This window comes from Phyllostomus hastatus, unplaced genomic scaffold (genome assembly GCF_019186645.2).
Source record: "Phyllostomus hastatus isolate PE091 unplaced genomic scaffold, TTU_PhHast_1.1 phas_scaffold_78, whole genome shotgun sequence".
NCBI classification, from domain to species: Eukaryota; Metazoa; Chordata; class Mammalia; order Chiroptera; family Phyllostomidae; genus Phyllostomus; species Phyllostomus hastatus.
In genome coordinates, this window is record NW_025334041.1 from 68884232 (window position 1) to 68901835 (window position 17604).

General features: G+C 41.4%; 1 protein-coding gene and 1 non-coding gene across 5 annotated transcripts; both read left to right on the forward strand.

Annotated features, from left to right (window-relative positions):
* Positions 1–277: 277 nt before the first annotated feature.
* On the forward strand, positions 278–379 carry LOC123812248. Its single transcript, XR_006784532.1, has one exon. It is a non-coding gene; the product is annotated as a U6 spliceosomal RNA (small nuclear RNA).
* Positions 380–1397: 1018 nt separating this feature from the next.
* On the forward strand, positions 1398–12409 carry ZNF2 (zinc finger protein 2). Of its 4 annotated transcripts, none has more exons than XM_045828420.1 (5): positions 1398–1456; positions 6514–6585; positions 7781–7907; positions 9866–9970; positions 10473–12409. In XM_045828420.1, exons 2-5 carry the CDS (start codon positions 6553–6555, stop codon positions 11561–11563), a joined length of 1356 nt encoding a protein of 451 aa, XP_045684376.1. In that variant the 5' UTR covers positions 1398–1456; positions 6514–6552; the 3' UTR covers positions 11564–12409. The 4 variants fall into 4 exon arrangements, with proteins under 4 accessions (XP_045684376.1, XP_045684378.1, XP_045684375.1 ...); XM_045828422.1 differs by having other exon boundaries at positions 1419–1456; positions 7821–7907; XM_045828419.1 differs by having other exon boundaries at positions 1453–1566; positions 7821–7907.
* Positions 12410–17604: the final 5195 nt, after the last annotated feature.

The following is a 17604-nucleotide window of genomic DNA, read 5'->3' on the forward strand; positions in this document are numbered from 1 at the left end:
TGAGGAATCAGAAAGACAGATCTTGATCCAGAGGCTCATCTTACCCAGGAGAGTTCATCAATAGCTTAACAGAGATGTCACCTCCCCCACTCAGAGTGCTCTGGTGTGCCACTGGATGCCAAGTGCTGTTAAGGGGGCTTTAGTCCCCAGTAGCCTGATGTTTACACATCACCCCCAACATTTCCTTTTGCTGCTTCTTTGTAGCCAAACACTTGTCCCATGAAGAACATGAATGGGTCTTAAAGGCTTTCTGCTGGGTGAAAAGTCACTCCCCGCCTGGCTTGGGCAGCACATATACCAAAATTATAAAGATGCAGGGAACATTAGCATGGCCTTTGCCAAGGATAACATGCAAATTCATGAAGTGTTCTATATTTTTAAACAAACCCAGATCTTTTGTTATTAAAAAGATTTTGGATGCTGAAAGAAAAAGTCACTCTCTAAAGGTTACATACTGTATAATACTGTTTATATAACATTCTGGAAAAAAATGAAGTGTTGAAGAGAGAAGTGGTCACAAGGAGTCATGACAATGCCTTGCTTATGATAGGCAATTTAGGTTTTTACGAGTGTTAAGGGTAGACTTATTCGTGAAGTAGGATTTTACCATATTTTTTTGTGTGATCAGCAGTCTTCCCTGAAGCTCTAGCAACTCATTGGCTCTTATCTTTAGCTACTCATAAGATCACCTGTAGATCTTTTCAAACGCTCGCTCCTCACAGTGGGCCCGGGCCCCAAGCACCAGTGTATTACGTCCACAGCTCTTCAGGTGATTCCTGTGCAGCAGAGGTTAAGAATCCCTGCGATGTCTCTAACCAGGGCCCCTCCGGGCTGGTGTGCGCTCGAGCTGTTCATCAGTCGGGTGGCTCCCCTGTTAAATACACACATGTCCTCGGCTCTTTTCTGGTGCAAAAATGTTCGTATACCCTACCTCAGGCCCAGCCCATCCTCAGAACAAAGTTCTGCGTCTCACTGGACCAAATTTCAGAACCAAGTTAGACAAACTAAAGCAGAAACAAATCCCTTTCGAGTGCCAAAAGACTCGATATCGTTCTCAGTCTTCCCCGGGCGAAAACCAGAAGTAGGAATGGCCCCAAAGATGGGAAAGACACATTTCCCACCGGAGGACATAAAGAATGTGACATCATACGTGGCCAGTACTTCTAGGGTTACCATAAGCCTAGACATCCACACCAGTTCCCTCTCCCTACAGCCACTACATCGTGGCACTTCCCACTAGCACCAGCAACCGCAAGTTCTCACAAGCGTGGACCAGCTGAGAGTTTCATACGTCATATTTAAGAGCACAGGCCGCTTAGACTTCTGGGAAATACAGTCCGTGCGCAGGCCAAACATTGATTGGGCACGCAGGCGTCAGAGCCCTTTGCGCAGGCGCACTGCTTTCCCAACCTGAAGAGGCGCTGTCTTCCTGGTTTCTGAGCACTGTGTATCCAAGGTGAGAGCTGCAGATTTGTGTCTTCGAGATGCAGAGTGAGCGCAGCTGTCGTGAGAAGGGGAAAGGGGACGCTGAGAATCTAGGGGGAGGTGTTACGGGAGTAGAGCAAGGTAACTTGGCAGAACCTTCCGGGTGTGTGTGCGCACCTGCCCAGGAGCGCTTGCAGGCTTGGCGGTGACCCGGCTCTGAGTGTTGCAGACACAAAGTTGTCTCTCCCCGACCTCCAGTGTGCGGGTAGAACTGAGGGACACGACCGAACGTGTGTGTGTGTCCGTCCGGTGCCAGTGGGTGCGGGCAACAGCCACTGTACACTATCTGTCGTATTCCAGCTTTCAGGTTGAAAGTTTGGAGCCTTACTCCTGTCAACGAAAACTTAAGGAGACCGACCTTTCTGAGAGACAAAAGACAGTTTTGTTCAAAATGGTTTGCAGACCAGGGAGACTCAGCCTCCAGGATGAACCCTGGGGAAGGTGGGGCGACGTTTTTAAAGGCAACACAAAAAGCTGACCGTTAATGGGATTGGTTGCACAGAGAAGCAAAGCCAAGCGTATACAATATACATTTTCTGATTGGTTAAAGCAGCCAGGCTTTCTAGTTTGTTAATTCGTGGTCAGCAGGTAGAGTTAGGAGATGTGGCCAACGGTTGGAGTCATAAGACGTGGGCAGCAGGGGTATCACAAGACTGAAACCATTGTCTCAGTTTCCCTTGGAGCTTGTAAAACAAACTTGTAAAACAGGTATTGATCGAACAGACAATATAGGGAATGCAATTTGTCAGGTGGACAGTGTTAGAGTTCAAACTGCAGAGTTGCCTAGTCTCTCAAGCAGAACCAGAGACCAAATTGCAAAAATGGCCAGATATTGGGCCACAAAGTTATGTTAAAATACTCCTCTCCTCCCGCCCCTTCTTCCTTCTGTGGGTGTTCTCTAAATGTAGGTGAAACTGATACTACATCTAGCGTGCTGCCCACTCCAGTCCCTCTGTCTTTCCCAGAAACCTCCTCAGATTATTTAGCTCCCTACCTTGGGCCTCCACACATGTAGTCATGGGTGGGATGGGTGTTTATAGGGGTGGTTGCACAGAGGATCAGGACAAGACACACAGGCAAGGTGGATTGTATGGGTCTGATCTAGGGACTGATAGTAATAACACTTTTAGGGGACAGTTGCTACAGAGGTCATATCCAAGACTAGAGAAAGGAAAGGACTAGTGGCAGGGAGCCAGTTAGGAATGGTTGGTAATGGTAGTCATCCTGAAGCAAGCTGCTATGGACTTCAGTTATGATGGTGTCAGTGGTAGGGAAGGTTACAAATGACATTGCAAAAGAAAAGTACAAAGGAACTGGTGACTGACTAGATTTGGGACGAAAGAGAGTGAGGTAAGAGTGAATTTGGGGCACCTGGGAGAATACTAGAACATCTGATAGAAATGTAAAAATGGAGAGAAATTGATGTGGGGAGTTGAAGATGGGAAGATGGTTTTGAGGTGCTCGGAGAATGTTTAATTCAAAATTGTAGTCATTTGGAAATGCAAGGTGAGTTTGGAAGAGGCATTGAGACTAGACTGGGAACTATCTCTGTAGAAGTAGAAAATGGAGTGCTAGGTGTGAATGGACTTTCTGAGGGACAGCAAGAAGAACATTGTACAAAGACTGAGCCTTGGGCAGCATCCATGTTCCCAGAGCAACATTGGGAAAGAGTCACAGAGAGCTGCACTGTTAGTGGAAGGAAGAAATTTAGGCTAATGCTGTATCAGAACAGTTACAGCAACCTGAAGTAGCAGAAACTTGACAAAACAGTCAAAAGCTGCAGAGAAATAAAGATAAGGCGAAAAGGATTATTGCAATTAGAGCTCAGAAAGGCATTGTTAATTTTCAAGCATGCAGATTCAGGTGTGTGAAAGGTGGCAAGAGTGGAATAATGATTCAAGAATAGGTGGTGATGATGTGGGGTGGATGGGTATATATTAGTCATCTAAAAAGTTTGGTCATGAAAGGAAAACCTAAATGAGAACTGTTTTTGCTAGAGGGAGGCCATGGGATTCAGTGAAGGTAGTTTCAGATAGAGGAGGATTGTATCTGTTTGAACATATGAGAAGAAGGTACAGGAGAGATGGGAGATGCTGGAGAAAGAAAAACTGAGTAATGCAGGGAGCTGATTCTGAACAGGTACAATAGTGAAAAAGAAAGTAAGACACAGTTGTGGGACACTAAGGTAGAGTCCTTAGTGTCACAGACACAGACTTTTCTGTTTTGTTGACCCCACTCCCCTGGTACCTAGAGCATAATTTTCATTGAGTGGAAGAATGAATGGGTTTGTGTTGGGCAGTAGAAAGGAAAGGAGCTTTCATTTATTGAACAGGCTGTTAGATAAATGCTTTATATTAATTGTCTCACTATTTACAACTACTCCATGAAGTAGACATTACACAACTCGGGGTCACCTGTTAGCATAAGTAATCTGTTAATGCCAGGTCTATAGACTGCTTTCTACCTCATGGTCCTGCCTCCCTTGAAACTCTTGTGAAGCTCAGTATAGTAAAGGACATTGGTTTGCTAAAATTGAGTGGTAGCCATGGAGGTTTGGAATAACTACAGAGCTAGGAGAGGAACAGTAAAAGCTTTTAGGCAAGGGCTCATTTGAAGATATAGAACAAGGATTTGAAGAATATTTTCTCCAGAAGCACTGTGAGATCCAGGAATGGCACTGTGTTAAGTATTCCTTATAAGGATAGTTTAATTCCATCCTCATAAAGTCAGTAACCTAGGTACTGTTACAGTTTAGTAAATTTAGGCTTTGTGAGAGGCTTAGGTAGAATTTGAACCAGGTCTGTTTTCTTTTTCTTAAGGTTGTATTTATTTTTAGAGGGAGAAGAAGGGAGGGAAAAATTAAGGGAGAGGAACATCGATGTGGGAGAGAAACATTAATTGGTTGCCTGTTGTGTGTGCCCCAACCAGGGACTAAACCCACAACCCAGGCATGTGCCCTGACCAGGAACAAACTAGCAATCTTTTGATTTGTGGGACAACACCCAACCGAGCCACACTGGTCAGTGCTGTCTAGCACTTTTTAACCTCTGTGCTGTAATGACTTATTTTCATGAAAAGATAGCACAGTGCCTGGTCAGTAGCAAATGCAAATGCTCAAAATATGCTAGTTATTAATATGATGTTTAATGCTGTTCCATTGTATTGATGGACTGGATCATAAATTAATCAAATCTTCTGTTTCGAAATTTAGGATATTTCAAATTTTGTCTGTATTATTGTAAGGATTAAATGAGGTAATACACATAAAGTTCTTAGAAGGTTTCCACACATAGCATTCAATAAAGGTTAGTGTTAATGATTTAAGAAAAAGCTTTGCATATATTCTTACTTATTTCCTTAGGATAAACTAGGGGAGAATGGCTGGGTCAAAGAATATGCATAATTCAAGGCCCTTGATACAAATTGCAGTGATCTTTTTAAGATCTGATAATGACACATGCATAAATTCTTTGGTGATCCCCATTGCTACGTGTGGAAAAGGGAGGATACAAAGCTCTCCTGGATCTAGCCAGCTTCTGCTTACTTCTCCAACCTCATCCTTTCCCACAGCTCTGCTCGCAGCCTAGACATCTGCCATTCTAAAGTAGTTACAGTTGTTAGTCCTTTCCACATAGATACCTGCCTCCTCGTTTTCAAAAGCTAGGTGTTTTTTCCTGCCTAGAATCTCCTCCCCCAAGTCACAACTTATTTTAGAGCCCATTTCTGCCCAGAAACCTGCCCTGTTCCTCCCTCCCTCCCTGCCATCTGGGCTAGGCAAGCCTCTGATGTCTGTCAGAGTTTGCTGTGTGTATCTCTTTACAGTACTTATCCATCCTACAGTGAAATTTATTTTGGTTACTTGCTTGTCCAATATGCTAGGCTACATATAAACTTTTACAAGACAAGGAAAATACACAGTTTGAGGGCTTGGTATCAATAGTTGGTGCTGAATACATGTTGGTTGGATAAATGGATGAATGAAAAAACAAAGATCAGTGAACATACTCCCTTGAAAGCAAGAGAGTAGTCAGTAAGCCATACCTCTTCTGTCTTCTTCCCAGGACCATACTCTCTCCCCATCCCAGTCATAAATCTCAGCAATGTTTGATTTAACTATGTTTTAATTAGACTCTTGATTGTAAGAAACTGAGACATACTTAGCTAACTCAAGTAAAGACTGTAGTAATAAGTATTCACACAAAGCCTAAGAAAGAGGGTTGTAGTCTCATGGAAGTCAAGAATAAATAAGGAGGGTTTCTATGCAAACTAAGCCCACGGGTGGTACTAAGGGAATGGAAGGACTTGGCTTTAGTGCTTTGTCACGAATGTGACTGGGCTGCTCTTTCCCCTGACTGCAACTAATCCTACTTCCCACATAGCCATGGGTTCTGCCTTCTGGTAACTTTGGCTCCCCTAGTCCTTGTGGCTATTCTGTCCCTCAGAGTACCCTTTTAGCTCGTCATCCACTTGTTGTCCTAATGTTTCTTAGTTCACCTTCCTGAGGAAGGATGTTATCTCTTCAAGTTAGATCACATTTCAACCTTCTGGGCAGCCTGTAAAATGCCCACCTGTGGCCTATTAATTACTGGCTCTCCTTGCGCAAAGGGTTATAAATAGAGTATCTTTAAAGAGACTTTGGTATTTACTTGACTGTTATCTGTGTAGTTGTTTATAAAATTTATGTTTTTTATCCAGTAACTATCAGGGCAATATAGAATGAGTTTGTAAGTATAGTATGAGCCTTAATCTGTTTTCGACTCCCAGGAACAAAACTTTGCCTCTAGAATCATGGAGTACCACATTGTGTTCTGACTAGCAACTTACATGCCTTTTGCTGTAGTGCTGGAGCAGGGTGTGCTTGCCCCTGGTCTTGCTTTACTTTCCTTCCCTTTCTGTAGGGTATTGAGTTGAGGATGGATATATAGCTCACTGGTATACAGAGAATTCTTACTTCAGGGGTCAGAAAAGTGCAAACGAGACTAGTCTTTCTCATACTTACCTTCCCACCCCATACCTTTACTTTATTAGGACTCTGCCCTTATCCACACGGAGAGCACACAGAAGGGAATGGCTGCTGTGGCTCCGACTGCCAAATACCAGGTGATGTAGGCTTTTCTGTTTTTGAAATACTTTATTAATCTCTAGGACGTAAACCCTTTCTTTCTCCTAGAGCTTTTTTGGTCAGACCCACCAGGTACACGAAGGATTCCACGGGGAGTGCTTCCTTCCCCTTTAACTTGTGGTGTCCATCACTGACCTTTTCATGCCTTGAACTTAGGCTCACTAGCCTGTCATCAGGCGCATAGCCCCTGTGGCATTTGCTCTGAGTGATTTTGCCTAAATGATTGTATGAGTCTAATTGGAAAGTTTGGGGAACAGTGGGCTGGTTTAGTTCTTTGTATATCTTTTCTTTGTATATCCATGTATGGACTGAAAGTAGGCCCCATGTACTCCAGGGGGTGTTGGGATAGGCTGGGGAATGTGAGCACGTCAGTGAGATCATAAGAGTTTTGAGGAGAGTTTGGTGGGCAGAGACATGTGCTTGCCCCATTTCCACTCAAAGGCAGAGGGTCTTGAATTCTGTGCTTTGGCTTAAAACTTCTGCAGACACACTAGAGACTCATCTGGGGTTTTAGGATGGAGGATAAAGATACAATCATATAGAATCACAGACCTTTAGAGAAACTGAGAGGGATCCTAAAGACTTACTTAATCTACATCATTGCTTTAAAGATTTGTTAAAAAAAAAGATAACGGGTGGAATTTGAATAAGGTTGTAGATTAGACAATAGTAAAATGTTAATACTGTTTTCTTAATTCTCATAACTGTGATTACAAGAGAAAACCCTTGTTTTTATAAAATATACACTGAAATATGAGTGAGTAAAAGGATATCACATCTGCAAGTTAGCTCTCAAGAAGTTCAGGAAGGATATAGGAAAAGAAAAGTATACTCAGAGAGACAGGAGGATAAACCAAATATGGAAAATGTTAACATTTGGGGAAGTTAGGTGAAGGGTCCATAGGAATTCTTTGTTTCTTTCTTACAAGTTTTCTGTAAGTCTGAAAATTAAGAGTCTTAGTACTCAGAGACTCAGCTGTGATTACAGTGGTGTGGGATTATGACCAATGGGGATTATGCTACTTTTTCCAAGTGCATCAAGGCTCTACTTTGTCAGATCATTTTCTTTCCCCTCCCCCTACAACCTCCAGGGTTCTCATCTTTATGACAGTTTTGTCTGGTCCATGTAAAGAGAAGGGTTATGAGTAAGGGAGAATGTAATTGTGTTTCCAGGAATCAGTGACATTCATGGATGTGGCTGTGATTTTCACAGACGAAGAATGGGGGCATCTGATCCCTATTCAGAGGGATCTCTACAAGCAGGTGATGCTGGAGAACTATGAGAGCATTGTCTCACTAGGTAAGAAGAGATTCCCATAAGTAGCTGGACTCTGTACGGTGTTAATATGGGGTTGAAGGGCTAATAAATTGATACCTCTTCTCCCACCTGAGTTCTGAACCACTGAGAGACAAGATGGGAGAGTAGGAGAATGTGGCTTAGGTGTCCAGCAAGAGTGGGCTTCCTAATCTTAAACCCCAGCATTTGACAGACTTGCTCCCATTGCTTGCTCAGCAGCCTGGCCCTGCAGCCTGGCCCTGCAGCACAAAGGGCCTGGAGAAGTAGAGCAGATGTGTACCTGCTGCAGGGAGCTGGCTCTCCAGAGAGGGTGAACAGAAGAAGGCGAGGTATTTATGCCCAGCTCTTTCCCCAACTCATCAGTCAAGTAACTTAGTCAGCTCCATCCAGAGGGCTAAGGGTGGGTGAGGGGCCATCTTTTTGAGGGAAAATATCTCCTCAGAAGCAGATAAGGAGGGGAGACATGTTTTACTTCAAAAGAATGTGGTGTGGGAGTTGGAATACAAGGTTGTGTCTTAGAGTAGGTCACTAGAAATGTGTTTGATTTTGAATATTTGTCTTAAGTGACATCTTTGATGTCCACAGAAGACACTTGGTAATTAGAGACTTTCGTGACAAAGGAAAAATTAAGAATGACTGTGACTGCTGGTGTCAGGTATTCATGAGAAGTAAAGCTGGGCTCCTGTAGGTAATGGAGTCTCTCAGGAGCTTCCAGAATAAGAGGCTGAGAGAGTATGCAGATTTGGAGCCAGGCTTACAATAAGCATCAGGTGGCAGTAAAAGAAATAATGTTGCAGATTTCATGCAAGGCAGGTCAAAAAAGCAAGTGTAACACCTCCTGGATTAGCCTAAACAGGCCAAATGTGGAGAACAGAATAGTGTTCATGGAGTATTAAGGGAGACTACTAAACCTTTGTCATAGGCTTTGGTGGGATGAAATACCAGGGAACATAGAATTCATCAGACCAGAGACAGGAAGTCCCAGGGAAGGGATGAATGTGGCCACTTTGTCAGCAGAAAATCCGCATACAACTGGATGATTCTGGGGCCCAGTAAGAATGTGCCTCTCTTTCCTAAGTCAGGGGACTAATGCAAGGGAAGTTTAGCCCTCAAGGCTATTTCTAGGAGGAGAATCTGTATAACCAAAATGGATAGGTTCACTTCTAGAAATTTGTCCCGAGGAAATAATAGGATTAGCAGCCCATGCTGTATATACATGTTCATATATTTTTTTAAATATTAAACCTAGTCTGAAATGTCTGCCAGTAGGAGATTAAATTAGATTATCCCATACAATATAGTATCAGGTAGTCATTAAAATGGTGAGATAGATCTGTGTTAATGGAAATAATTTTTAAATTCTTATGTGACAAAATCAAGTTTACAAATCAACATTATTCCATTATCAAGTTTTTAACAGTTATACCTATAGGTATCTTTCAGAACTGAGATGAATAGAAATAAAAATAATTAATACAAAGTACAAAAAATTATTTTTCTTTTGACTTACACATAACCTCTAATTTTCCTACAATGAACATGATCCACTTCTTTAAATAAAAACATAATACTAAAGGGTAAGCAACCAAAAAAATGCACTTTTATTACATGTTTTTACTCAAGACAATCTTTTTTTCATTCTTCCTTGAGCCAAGGACTGTTTCCACCCATCCTACCAGCACTAAAGCCAAGAGCGTCCCATTCGCCTCTGGAGGAAGAATAAATACAAGGGAATTTTATCAACTTCTTGACTGAGTGCTACTTGTTTCTTTTTAGAACCTCAGTGTTGACCTCTATCCAGATGTGCCTATATCTTCTGCATTACTTTGTAGACCATATTCTTAGAATGAATGGTCTGCTTTCCATATTTTCTCTGTGAAAGTCCTAGAGGCTGAGATTAAGCTTTGCAGTGGTTGCATATTTTCATCTCATACCTGGCTTGTTTCTTTCTCCATGAGCAGGACTTCCAGTTCCTCAGCCTGATGTGATTTTCCAGTTGAAGAGAGAGGATAAGCCTTGGATAGTTGATCTTCATGGATCTGATGACAGAGGGAACATTTCTCTAGGTAACTGCATATCAACAGGATAGGGCAGTTTATTTTGTGCTTATTTGGGGGGTTGTGGCAGGGAGTTTTGGTTATCACCTTTTTCCACATCTTCTGCTTTAGTGCTATTGTCTTACCCACTAGCTTTCATTTTTCCTATACCTAAAGGTATTATTCATCTTTATTCACCAAATGCTATACTGTCAGATCTGTTACGTTGACTATTCACTATTTGATTTTGATATTCCTATTTTTCACCATCCTCTCCACTTTGCATACTCTCCTAATTATCCTGACCATGTTTCCCATAGAAATTCTTTTTTTTTCTGAGATGTCCAACATCAAATCTATTCCCTGCCTTTTTCTTTATTCCCAAGTCTCAGTCTTTCCCTAAAAAATATGGCTGTTCAAGGGAGGAAACAATACAGTAACCATATTACTTGTCAGATTTATCATAGTTCCCCTTCTTTCTGCTGTAATATTTTCTATCCCTGTAAAGAAACGGCATTTGTGTCTATTCCAGACTGGGAGACTAAGCCCGAGATTCAAGCTGCATCAGAAAAAGAAAAATCAGAAGGAATATTGAGGGAAAAGCTTGGAAGAAAAGGTCCTCTGTGTCCTAAATTTGAAGTTCATGTGCTGGAAGGTGGGTTGGAAACAGAGAAGGAAAGCCCTGCAGTGGAGACCTGCAAGAAATCCTTTTCCCCGGAGGAAAGCTTGCGACAAGGGTCAACTCCTCCCAAGAAAATTCTCACTAAAGACAGAGACCAGGAATGCAGCAGTTGTGGGAAAACCTTTTTTGACCACTCATCCCTTATCCGCCATCAGAGGACTCACACAGGAAAGAAGCCATATGACTGTCATGAGTGTGGGAAAGCCTTTTTCAACCGTTCATCTCTAACTGTACATCAGCGAATCCACACTGGAGAGAAGCCCTTTAAATGCCGTGAGTGTGGTAAAGCCTTCAGTCACAGATGCAGTCTGAGCAGACATTTGATGTCTCATACTGGGGAGAGCCCCTACGAATGCAGTGCATGTGGAAAAGCCTTTTTTGACCGTTCATCCCTAACTGTACATCAGCGAATTCACACTGGAGAGAAGCCATTTAAATGCAGCGAGTGTGGGAAAGCTTTCTTTGACCGTTCATCCCTCACTCGACACCAGAGAATTCATACTGGAGAAAGTCCTTATGAATGTAGTCAGTGTGGGAAAGCCTTCAGCCAGAAAAGCATTCTTACTCGACACCAGCTAATTCACACTGGCAGGAAGCCTTATGAATGTAATGAGTGTGGGAAAGCCTTTTATGGTGTCTCATCACTGAATAGACATCAAAAAGCTCATGCTGGAGAGCCTCGCTACCAGTGCAGTGAGTGTGGGAAAGCATTCTTTGACCGCTCATCCCTTACACAGCATCAGAAGATTCACACTGGAGACAAACCCTATGAATGCAGTGAATGTGGGAAAGCCTTTAGTCAGAGAAGCCGGCTCACACGACATCAGAGGGTTCATACAGGAGAGAAACCCTTTGAATGCAGCGTTTGTGGGAAAGTGTTCAGTTCTAAATCATCAGTTATTCAACATCAACGACGCTATGCCAAACAGGGAATAGACTGAACTGGGTGAAAGCTTTAGTCAAAGGACCTCCATGAAAACTTAAAATAGGTCTTCCCCATTTTAAATCCATCAGTTGATCATTCTACCTATTCTGGCTTCTTCTCTCCTTTCCTGTCTCTGCTACCACAGTGTTTGAATAAAAACTCTCTTATGTTATAGAACTGAAGCAGAATGCTGGAAATTAAGGTGCAACTTTATAAAGAGTCAACAATTCGCAGAAGTTTCTCAGACTATAGGATAAATGTTAGGAGGTGATCCTTACATGCACCTATTTACTGAGGCCCCTGGTATCACTGCACTTTAAATAACTGGAGGCTACAGCAGGAGGGGAAAGGCAAAATTATATCAGCAGGACTATTGTTTCCCAAATAGTTCTTTTTATAGCTGCTAGTCCCTCTCTCAGAGCTTTTTTGGACACTGACCTTTTTTTTCTGCCCCAGCTTTTAGAGCTCTTTAATATGGTTACTACTAATAGCTAGCACTTACTGAACATTTGTTATAGGTAAGCACTCAGCTAAGAGTTTTGCAAGATTATTTGATCTTTTGAACAACCCTATTAAGTAGGTACTCTTACTACCTGCATTTTACAGGTAAGCAAACTAGTGTTTAGAGAGGTTAAATAAAAATTGCCCAAGGTGTCAGCTAGTAAAAGGTGAAGCCAGGTCTTGAAGACAGATCTACCTTCAAAATCTATTCTCTTTACCGTTACATTATAAAGTTTGTTTTGTAATTTATGTGCATGTATTATACTTAATTAGATTGTAAGCATTTGGAGGCATGGCCTGTGTCTTTGTAGCACACACAGTGCCTTGCAAATAATAGGTGCCCAATAAATATTTATCTGAATTAATGACTTTTCTTTTTCCCCAGTTCTATTTAAAACATCTCTTGTATTCACATCCTTTCTCTGAATTCTCAGTTTAGCCTATACCTTTATCATCAAAAGGACTCATTACTGCAGTAGTCACTTTCTGATTCTAGTTCTTCCCTCTTCATCATTGAAGAGGGATATGCTAAGCTATGATGCCCTAACAAACAAGAGACAAAGATTAATTTCTCATATAAAACCTGATGTGAGTCAGTCTATCTACTCCATCCTTATCATTTAGAACATGTTGCCTTCAAGGTCATCATGGAAGAAAAAGTTGGAGGATTTTGTGAGAGATTTTTAAGAGTCGTCACTTCTATCCACATCTCATAAGCCAGAACTCAGCACCAAGAGGTAAGGAAAGTACACCCTGACTGGTGTGGCTCAGTGGGTTAACAGTCAGCCTGTCAGCTGAGTCAGGTCACATGCCTAGGTTACAGACCAGGCATGTGGGGATGCATGAGAGGCAACACATCAGTGCTACCCTCTCTCTCTTTCTCCCTTCCCTACTCCCTAAAAATAAATATTTTTTTAAAAGGCTAGCAAAGGAAACAAGCATCTTGATATTTGGTTAACATTAACAGCTTCTGTTAGCTACATATTGCCTCTTTTAGGCCATTCTTTCCAAATGACCCTTCTGTCCATCTTTGTCTGAGGACTTAACATTGCGCCTCAGTTAGTGAGTGTCCTCAGATATAAAGGTTTAGCTTGATATAATCCCCCATTGCTGAACTTTTAAGTCTTAACTCTCCAAACTCTTCTATTCCCTGGCCCCAGCCCAATTTTTTTGAATCAAAAGTCAGGCATCAGACAACTTTGACTCTAGGCATCTGCTTAAAGTGAAGCTTCGACAGGACTTCTCCAACTTACTAATATCCCTATGGATTTTGGCCCCCCTTTCTTTGAGCAGATGAGTGGCAGGGAAGGCTTCATATATGGACATTTGAAGCAACTTGAAGAAAAACTACAGAATCTACTGGAATGGATAATATTGGGTATTATTTAATAAGATTAAGTAGAAAATAAAAGGGATTATTGATACCCTTTTGGCTGATGACTGTCTCTGCAGTCATGCAGAGTTCTACATGAGAGTTCTGAATCTTTTATTTACTGCCTTGTTAAATGTAAACGGAGGATCAAATATTTCCCTAAGACATTCTGGCAATGTCACAAAATGAAACCAGAAATCAGAAATTTAACATTTTTGAGTACAGAGGTAAATAAAACCAAGTGGGGACACAAATGTGATAGTTGTTTCCTTTTTAAATATATTCTGCAGAAGATTTTTTTTAAATGTGAAATATTGTTCCATCTCCTGCTAAAAGTTCTGAGGAAAGGGCCATTTGATCTTTTAACTGGTATCTCACAATAGAGCATGCAATAGTGGAGGCATTAAATTTTGCGGTTTTAGCTTCACCTAATGGCCAATCTTGGAATCAGAAACTGACCAAATTGGAAGTATGCCAGAAATCTTTGTTTTTTTTTAACAAATATACTTTTTAAAAGATTTTATTTTTAGAGAGAGGGGAAGGTAGGGAAAAAGAGAGGGAAAGAAACATCCATGTGCTAGAGAAATGTCAATCACTTGCCTCTTGCACACCCCCCACTGGGGATCTGACCTGCCTTTCAGGTATGTGCCTTGGCAGGGAATTGACCCAGCAACCTTTGTTTGCAGGACAACGTTCAACCCACTGAGCCACACCAGTCAGGGCAGACACATACTTTTATTTATTTTATTTATCTTCATCTGACAACATGCTTACTGATTCAGAGAAAAGGAAAGGGAGGGAAAGAAACATTGACCCTGGCTGGTGTAGCTCAGTGGATTGAGCACAAGCCTGCAAACCAAATGGTCATTGGTTTGATTCCCAGCCAGGGCAAATGTCTGGGTTGCAGGCCACATCCCTGGTGGGGGACACAGGAAAGGCAACCCCACATTGATGTTTCCTTCTCTTTCTCCCCTCTCTTTAAAAATAAATAAATCTTTAAAAAACAAAAAAAAACATTGATTAGTTGCCTCTTTTATGCACCCCAACAAGAATGGAACCCACAACCTAGGCATGAGCCCTGACCAGGAATCAAACTGACAACCTTTCAGTTTACAGGACAACACCAAACCACCTGAGCCACCCTGGCCAGGGTGAAATTAATTTTGAGGGAATGAAATAATCTCTGGTGCTTAAATAAGACCTAACTAAATTTTAAAAGAGAACTGAATACTTACCACACCAGTTAAGCAATCTACAAATCAACTCTTGCCAGGAAATTCTGCAATACTAGAGAACTTTGAAAAGAACAGAATATGGTAGATGGAGAAAAATCTGTGCACTGAATTAACAAGTACATGTCCAGTCATGAGAACTTGAGTCCAAAATATGGACTTTCTCTAACTAGAAACTGGTAGGGAAATAAACATCAAACTAATAATGATTTAGGACTGCAGATACCTTCATAGTTGGGTCATTAGCTCTTAGTCTGCTCTACATGGAGCTTTGTGTAGCTCTGATTTCGGTTGTACTTTTTCTCCAACTTCTAAAGACCCTTAAATTCCATGATTTTTGGCTCTTCTGACCTCCAGTGGGCAAACCTGTGACCTAGCTGCTCTTGTTTCTAGGGTGGTGGTTGTTTTTATCTTTATTTTAGTCTTATTAATGACCAAGACTCCTTAGCCTGGCCCTGCTATTCCTTTGATTTCCTGGACAAGCTGCCTTCCCTTTCTCTTCACTTACTTCTAGCTCCTGAAGGTGAAAATATACCAAAAAGTTCCAAGTCCAGTTGCAACAGTCAACTACAGCCCTGGCAGCTGTGGGGTGAGATTGCAGGAGGGGAGTGTCCAGGTTTAAGAAGTCAACCACAATGAACCAGGAGATGGGCTGTTTAATCTCAAAAAATGCCACCAAGTCAAAATTAAAGTTCAAAGTTCAAAGTCCAAGTCAAAGTTCATCCATGAGTACAAAAGCAGCATACATAAGAATGTAACTGAAATCTCAGATACCAAGTCCTATTAGATACGATGTCCTTTTTGCCCTCAACATCACATATCTATGAAACAAAATGCAGAGCCCTACCCACATCTACACTGTAGAGACAGATTGGCTTCCTCACATCTGCATCTCTGAGAGATCCTGCTTAGTAATAAAGCAGTTATTCTAGAGAAAGCAGAGAGAGGGTGAGTACCAAGATGAGAAGGATGGGATCCTCATGTCTAGGTGTTTTTTAAAAAAGCGCATTAATTTTTTGGTGCCATACTGGCACTTCAGTATGAAGGATGGAGTGTGTGTGTGTGTGTGTGTGTGTGTGTGTGTGTGGTTTCAAATTTTTTTATTTTAATGATTGTTCAAGTACAGTTTTCTCCCTTTTACTCCCAATCCAGTCCACCCACCCAACCCTCCCCTCTTTCCTCCCATTACCACCCTCCTCCTGGTTTTTGTCCATGTGTCCCTTAAATTTGTTCCTGTAAACCCTTCCCATTCTCCCCTGAAATTCCTTCTTCTCTCCCCTGTGGTCACTGTCAGCCTGTCCTCTATTTCAGTGTCTTTGGTTATATTTTGCTTGTTTCTTTGATTTGTTGTTTAGTTCCTGTTAAAGGTGAGATCATATGGTATTTGTCTTTCACTGCCTGGCTTGTTTCACTTAGCATAATGCTTTCCAAGCTCCATCCAAGCTGTTGCAAAGGGTAGGAGCTCCTTCTTTCTTTCTGCTGCGTAGAATTCCATTGTGTAAATGTACCATAGTTTTTTGATCCATTCATTTACTGATGGGCACTTAGGTTGCTTCCAGCACTTGGCTATTGTAAATTGTGCTGCTATGAACATTGGGGTGAATAGGTTCTTTTGTATTGGTGTTTTAGTGTCCTTAGGATAAATTCCCACCAGTGGAATTGCTGGATCAAAAGGCAGATCCATTTTTAGTTTTCTGAGGAAGTTCCATACTGCTTTCCATAGTGCTTGTACCAGTCTGCAGTCCCACCAACAGTGCACTAGGGACCCCTTTTCTCCACAACCTCTCCAACACTTGTTGTTTGTTGCTTTGTTTATGATGGCCATTTGGACTGGTGTGAAGTGGTATCTCATTGTGGTTTTAATTTGCATCTCTCTGATAGCTAGCGATATTGAACATCATTTCATGCATCTTTGGATTTTCTGTATGTCCTTGGAGAAGTGTCTGTTCAAGTCCTTTGCCCATTTTTTAATTGGATTCCTTGTGTTCTTAGAGTGTAGTCGTGTAAGTTCTTTATATATTTTGGAGATTAAACCCTTGTCTGAGGTATCATTGGCAAATATGTTTTCCCATACAGTTGGTTCTCTTTTTATTTTGATACTGTTTTCTTTAGCTGTGCAGAAGCTTTTTATTTTGATGAGGTCCCATTTGTTTATTCTTTCCTTTATGTCCCTGGCTCTAGGGGACATGTCAGTAAAAAAGTTTCTGCGTGAAATATCTGAGATTTTCCTACCTATGTTCTCCTCTAGGACTTCAATGGTGTCACGTTTTATATTTAAGTCTTTCATCCACCTTGAATTTATTTTTGTATAAAGTGTAAGTTGGTGCTCGAGTTTCATTTTTTTGCATGTGGCTGTCCAGTTCTCCCAACACCACTTGTTGAAGAGGCTATTTTTACTCCATTTTATGTTGCTGCCTCCTTTGTCAAATATTAATTGACCATAGAGACTTGGGTTTATTTCTGGGCTCTCTGTTCTGTTCCATTGGTCCATGTGCCTGTTTTTAATGCCAGTACCAGGCTGTTTTGATAACAGTGACCCTGTAGTATAGTTTAGTGTCAGGTATTGTGATCCCTCCTACTTTACTCTTCTTTCTCAAAATTGCAGCAGCTATTCGGGGTCATTTATGATTACATGTAAATTTTTGAAGTATTCTATGTCTGTGAAATAAGCCATTGGTACTTTAATAGGAATTGCATTGAATGTGTAAATTGCTTTGGGCAATTTAGTGTGGACAATAGTAGTATGGACATTTTGATGATATTAATTCTTCCAATCCATGAACATGGTATATGTTTCCATTTGTTTGTGTCTTCCTTAACTTCTTTCTTCAGTGTTGTGTAGTTTTCTTTACACAGGTCTTTTACTTTCTTGGTTAGATTTATTACTAGGTATTTTATTTTTCTTTTTGCTATGTCAAATGGGATTTTTTTCCTGATTTCTGTTTCTGCTGT